The following is a 6,000-nucleotide window of genomic DNA, read 5'->3' as shown; positions in this document are numbered from 1 at the left end:
AAAAGGGCAGGAATAAAGATGGTGTTTACTTTCTTCTAATAGAATATTCATGATATAATTCAGCCCTGAGTTTACTAGTGACCTAAGATCAATTAACAAATTGCATTTATCACTTAAAACTTTAAAAAAAGTCTTTTCTGCTTTAACACACACACACACACACAGATCTTAATCTCAGGCACAGCAAAATCGAAACTGATTATAAAACCAAAAGATACTGTGTGTTTTAAACTCACTAAACACCAGCATTACAGTAACAAAATTTGTACTACTTCTTTTTCTGGTTTAGAGATTGTCTTTCATGTGTTAATAATTTTTTGAAAAACTTAGTACCAAACTAATTATATAGAGAGACAAATAATCTGAGTATTCATCACACATTCACCTATATTTAGAGCTTTAGGCACAATAGCAAAGTCACAAACAAAATCTAGACTTCTATAAAAAGACATGATCTTTACTGGTGCTTAAATGAACAAAGAGGTAGCTAAAAAAAGCCACCATTTCTCTCAAATGTCATCAATTACATAAGACCTCAAAACACACACTGATTTGAAAAAAAATCCATCCCTATTATAAACAGTGAAGACAGATTAATGTCATCTATTTCATAGTAGCGGGTCTTCCTTGATATTTATAACAGGTAGAAATATTTGATTTTACTCTTTTGTCACCAGAGATAATTGCTACATCACTTGCCAACATAATGAACTCATTTTATTAGTCAAATGTTGAATTCCACTCAAGTGCACTTAATACAGTACTACACATTATAAGTCGATTGAAATTAAAGAGATCTCCAATTAGAAATGGGATCTTCAAAAATACTATTACTAATTTTCAAGTTGTATGTTTCACTGGTATTCTAATGAAACATATAAAGCAAATGATTTGTTTCCAGCATCTCTGAAAGATTATTTAGTCCTTTAATGTATTAAAATAGTAGTGAGAAAATATGCCCTTGAAATATAGACTCTGAAGTACAATTTAAAAAATTAAAACTGATTTGATATGGTTAATTCAAACTGTGGTTAAATTGCAAGGGGACAGCTCAGAAGTTCATAAAAGTTTCAAATTAGTCACATTTGTTGAAAAAAAAAACATAAAATGCAGGTGCCTGCAATGTTTACATTGTGTCAGATATTTCAGAGCCATGTATAATGTAAGTCCTGAAATTCTAAACACTTAGTTTCTTAAAACATTTCTGGCTACTGAGGAGGCATAAAAAATCCAACAGGACTACATCTAAAATGAGGCTGTTCTTTCTCCTTTTGTAAAATACTTTTGATTCCTAACACAAAAAATATGCACAGAAAGACATTTAGAATTTTCAATCCTTTTTTAAAATTGAGGGATTACTGCTTTTGAAAAATCTCTCTATACAGTTTTTGCTTTGCTTTCTTCAGTCTTCATTTTCTTCTAAGAGCTTTGCTACAGATGTACATCACCATGTATACTGATACTTTATTTGCCTGTTCCCACAACTGCAGAGGTGGCTTTATTAGCCAACAACTTGATCCTTAATATTTACTTCTGATAGGATTCTCTAACTTTCGCCTGGAGCGCGTCACATGTTTTCTTGGCATCACCTAGAAGCATGGCCGTGTTAGGTTTGTAGAAGATTGGATTGTCCACTGCAGCATAGCCAACACCCAAAGACCTCTTCATAACAATCACCTGAGAACCAGAGATTAAATGAGAGAGTGTATTTAACCACTAACCTAGGACATGTTAGGCAAACAAACATTGCTCTCTTCACTACCTTTGAACAAGGCATGTACCACTACTAATTCTTTAGTGCAGGGACTTTAAAAATACACAAGAAATATTTTTAACATATGTTTACATTGTATTAACTTTAATACTTAGGTGTGCCCTTATTCTTATATCCATTAGAGAAAAAGTCATGTTAATAATTTATCTCTGAGTGATAAGATTACAATTATTTTCTTCTTAGTGCTTTTTCTCTATAAAGACCATGAATACCATTTTCTAATCAGTAAAATAAGCATCTTTCTATGAATGTGCTAAAGAAAACAAGTTTAGTGCATAAGTTTCCACTACAAATTCTAAAACAGATGAGGTTGAGTGGGAAGTTATTCTTTTCTATGACTTTAAAGTATATCAGAAAGTTCTAGAACAAAAGCCCAAAGAGCAATCCAGCTTCTCACAATAACAGAGCTATAACTAACAGAATGTTCCTATAAATCAAAATGGAAGAGGTAAGTCAATCTATAATATTGATATGTTATAGACATTTACAATGACGTGTGTTATGGATGTTGCTGTCCTGCTGAATATCAAGTCATTTCTTAATGAAATGAAAAGCCTTTCTGTGGTCTACTAGGACACGTAATCTATTAAAAAATAGGAGCAGTGCAAATGTATTCTTCTTCTTATAGCATTAGTATAGTAATGCACTCTGCAAATTCTCCAATATTGACTACTGATACAATTTTTCATACACACATAAACAAATATATTTTATGTCTACTCACTCATCACAAATACTAAGTTCTAAACTCCCATATTTACAATAAAAAGAAATGAAATTAAATGGAAATGTACATTATGTTATGATTTTTTAAATGCAGAGGTGACTCAGTAGTGGTAAAATGTGCCTACTGCTGAGGCAGAGGAAAATTTACAAGCCTTTGAGTTATCTAAAATCTAGCAATTAGCTTTTTCAGGAGTAATATGCATGAGCGAAGCTTGCTTCATTATGCCACATTATTGTTTGGATTTCTAAATCACCTTTCTGCTAGACACTCTATAACAACTTATAAATTCCCTTTCAAAAAGTTAAGTGAAAAAAATATGCTCATCTTGGCATATGGAGGCGATTGATACTTACTCACTGTCCCAGAGGGAAGCCATCTGCTTCACAGGACTCGATCTGGAATTTAGCCAGACTCATTACAAAAGCTCACAGCTCTTTTTTCAGCTGTGGTTACTGATTTTGTTAATCCACCCACATAATCTCATCTGGTTCTACTTGTGATCAGGGAATACACTCAGGTTCTCTGGTGGCCAGAGAACAGACAGAAGCTGGATATAGGAAACTGGGCCCTAAACATGCTCTTACTCCTGGCCTCCTAGAAGGCATCATCATTTCTTATCAAATGATCAAAGCAAGTTCTGTGTGTGTATTTTAAGTGACCTTTGATTATCAGAATGAAATACAAGTCTGAAACTTTACCTGCTTTGATTTCCAGACCTCAAGGACTGGCATGCCTGCAATAATAGAGTTGGGATCTTCTTGAGCTGCTGAATTAACAGTGTCATTAGCTCCAATTACAAGGACCAAATCAGTATCTATATAATAAAACAAAAAAGAAAGAATATAAAACTCAAATGGTCACTTTTACATATTTTCAGACAAATTATAGTGATCTTTACTTTATAATAACAATAACAAAAATATAGGATTCGCACTTGTGCCAGGCACTTTACAAAGAACTTTATCAGAGAGGTTAAGCAACTCGGCCAATGTCACACAGCTAAAAATCAGTAGGTCTTGCATTTGAACTTGACTATCTTGACTACAGCCTGCATTATTATGCTTCTCCCCTCTCAATAAATCTACCTAATCTGACTTTATAACTTTTATGATCTCAAAATGATCTTACTATAGGGTCACATGAGTTTATGATATTTACATTCCACTTTCAACCTTTAAAATGACCACTTAAACCTCAAACTATAAGAGTCCAAGAAGAAAACCTAGGAAACACCATTCTGGACATCAGCCTTGGGAAAAATTTATGACTAAGTCCTCAGAAGCAAATGCAACAATACAATAATTGACAAGTGGGACCTAATTAAACTAAAGAGCTTCTGCCTGGCAAAAGAAACTAACAAGAGAGTAAACAGACAAGCTACAGAATGAGAGAAAATATTCACAAATTATGCATGCATCAGACAGAGGTCTAGTATCCGGAATCTATAAGGAACTTAAACAACTCAACAAGCAAATAAAATAAAATAAAATAAATTTTTTAAAATTGAAAAAAAAACATTTAAAAAATGGGCAAAAGACATGAATAGACATTTCTCAAAAGAACACATCCAAGTGGTCAACAAACATGAATAAATGTTCAACATCACTAAACATAAGAGAAATGCAAAGCAAAATCACAATGAAATTACTATCTCACGCCAGTCAGAACGGCTATTAGTAAAAAGTCAAAAAAATAACAGACGCTGGCAAGGCTGTGGAGAAAATGGAACATTTACACGCTGTTTGTGGAAATGTAAATTAGTTCAGCCAGTGTGGAAAGCAATTTGGAGATTTCTCAAAGAACTTAGAACTCCTACTTGACCCAGCAATCCCACTACTGCATACATATCCAAAAGAAAACAAATCTTTCTACCAAAAGACACATTCACTAGCATGTTCATCACAGCACTATTCACGATAGCAAAGACATGGAATCAACCTAGGTGTCCATCAACGGTGCACTGGATTAAAAAAATGTGGTACATATGTGCCATGGAATACTACACAGCCATAAAAAAAAGATGGAAATCATGTCCTTTCCAGCAACATGGAAACAGCTGGAGGCCATTATCCTAAGCAAATTAACACAGGAAAAGAAAATCAAATACTGCACATTCTCACTTATATGTGGGAGCTAAACACTGGGTACTCAGGGACATAAATATGGCAACAATAGAACCTGGAGACTACCAGAATGGGGAGGGAGGGACATGGGCAAGGGTTGAAAAACTGTGGGGTACTATGCTCACTACCTCCAACCCTCAGCATCCCACAATATAACCAGGTAACAAACCTGCACATGTACCCCTGAATCTACAATAAAAGTTAAAAAATATACATAAAAATAAACTAAGATGACCCCTTGAGATGCAATCTGATGTCTAATAGACAATGGTCTCAAAATCTTCATTAAAGCCATGTCCATAATTCCTGGAACTGGCTGGTGTCACACATAATTTAACAACAGTGGAATCTGAAAAGGGACATAAAATTAAAATGGCCTAAGTTTTCTCTTTAAGAACTGCAATATAAACTACCTTAGACTGTTGCCAAAAAAATGCCATGTGAATCTAGACATACACACAATTTCAATACTTTTTCTAATAAACAGCATTTTTTAAGTTTACAGTGGATATTTGCCAACGGGAAGTGGTTTAATTTTAACAAGCATAGGCTTGGGCCAAATGTCATTACCATTCAACATCTACCCTATGACAGCTATAACGTACAGCACCTTATCTAGGGAAATTCTAGTATTTTTAAAAAAGAAAAGAAAGAGAAAACTACTTCACCAGTCATACATTAGTACAATTGGAAACCAGTAAAATCTCAGAGACTGGCAAGAATCAGACACTAAATTATCAACAGAAGCACTCTTAAATGAAGAGCCTGAGGTTGAGTAACAAGCTACTGAGAATCAGGATCTGGATTCAAAAGCCAGGTCTGCCCAGATCCTCAGTCTTCAACATTTCTATGCTACACACCAAGGTTTTCGCCATCCTTCAGTTCTTCACAGAGGAGAAAAATTTACCTGTGCTGTTTACGAATCTTTTGTACCTTATTCAATACTATGTTTCACTTATTTAATTTCAACTTGTTATCTACCATGTACAAGTTCTTTTTCATCTGACTAGTCAGTCTTCACTGAATCTACAATTTATATCCCACATCTGCACTGCTTTATTCATAGTAAGAATATTTAAACTTCACCATTGCCCCCATCACTTACCTGGAAAATCATGGTTGATCTCATCCATTTCCAACACAATGTCATATGGCACCCCAGCCTCAGCCAGCAGCACATTAAGCTGACCAGGCATTCGGCCTGCAACGGGGTGAATTCCAAACCTAGACATGAAACAAATGAAGAGCTGGCCTTACTTGACAGGACATAATGTACAGAGACCCCAATATCACCTCCAAATCTGCACACTTTGTTCTTGGCACCTCTGCTTTTTTCTGGTACTATCCAATCTCTACAGAATGAAACAGAAGTAGTC

General features: G+C 34.7%; 1 protein-coding gene across 6 annotated transcripts in view; it reads right to left on the bottom strand.

Moving 5' to 3' along the window:
* Positions 1–436: 436 nt before the first annotated feature.
* The window catches only part of NNT (nicotinamide nucleotide transhydrogenase), a 101,213-nt gene continuing 95,649 nt past the window's right edge, over positions 437–6,000 (bottom strand). For all 6 annotated transcript variants that reach the window (XM_054486921.2, XM_054486924.2, XM_054486923.2 and 3 more), the window contains 3 exons: positions 5,730–5,848; positions 3,200–3,315; positions 437–1,677 (listed from right to left, as the gene is read on the bottom strand). In XM_054486921.2, the coding sequence (XP_054342896.1) occupies positions 1,528–1,677; positions 3,200–3,315; positions 5,730–5,848 (385 nt within the window). In that variant the 3' untranslated portion in view covers positions 437–1,527. The remainder of the gene's footprint in view (positions 1,678–3,199; positions 3,316–5,729; positions 5,849–6,000) is intronic.

Source organism: Pongo pygmaeus, chromosome 4 (assembly GCF_028885625.2).
Source record: "Pongo pygmaeus isolate AG05252 chromosome 4, NHGRI_mPonPyg2-v2.0_pri, whole genome shotgun sequence".
In the NCBI taxonomy this organism is placed as follows: Eukaryota; Metazoa; Chordata; class Mammalia; order Primates; family Hominidae; genus Pongo; species Pongo pygmaeus.
The sequence above is the reverse complement of the archived record's forward strand: the minus strand, read 5'-3'. Positions and strand labels throughout refer to the sequence as shown.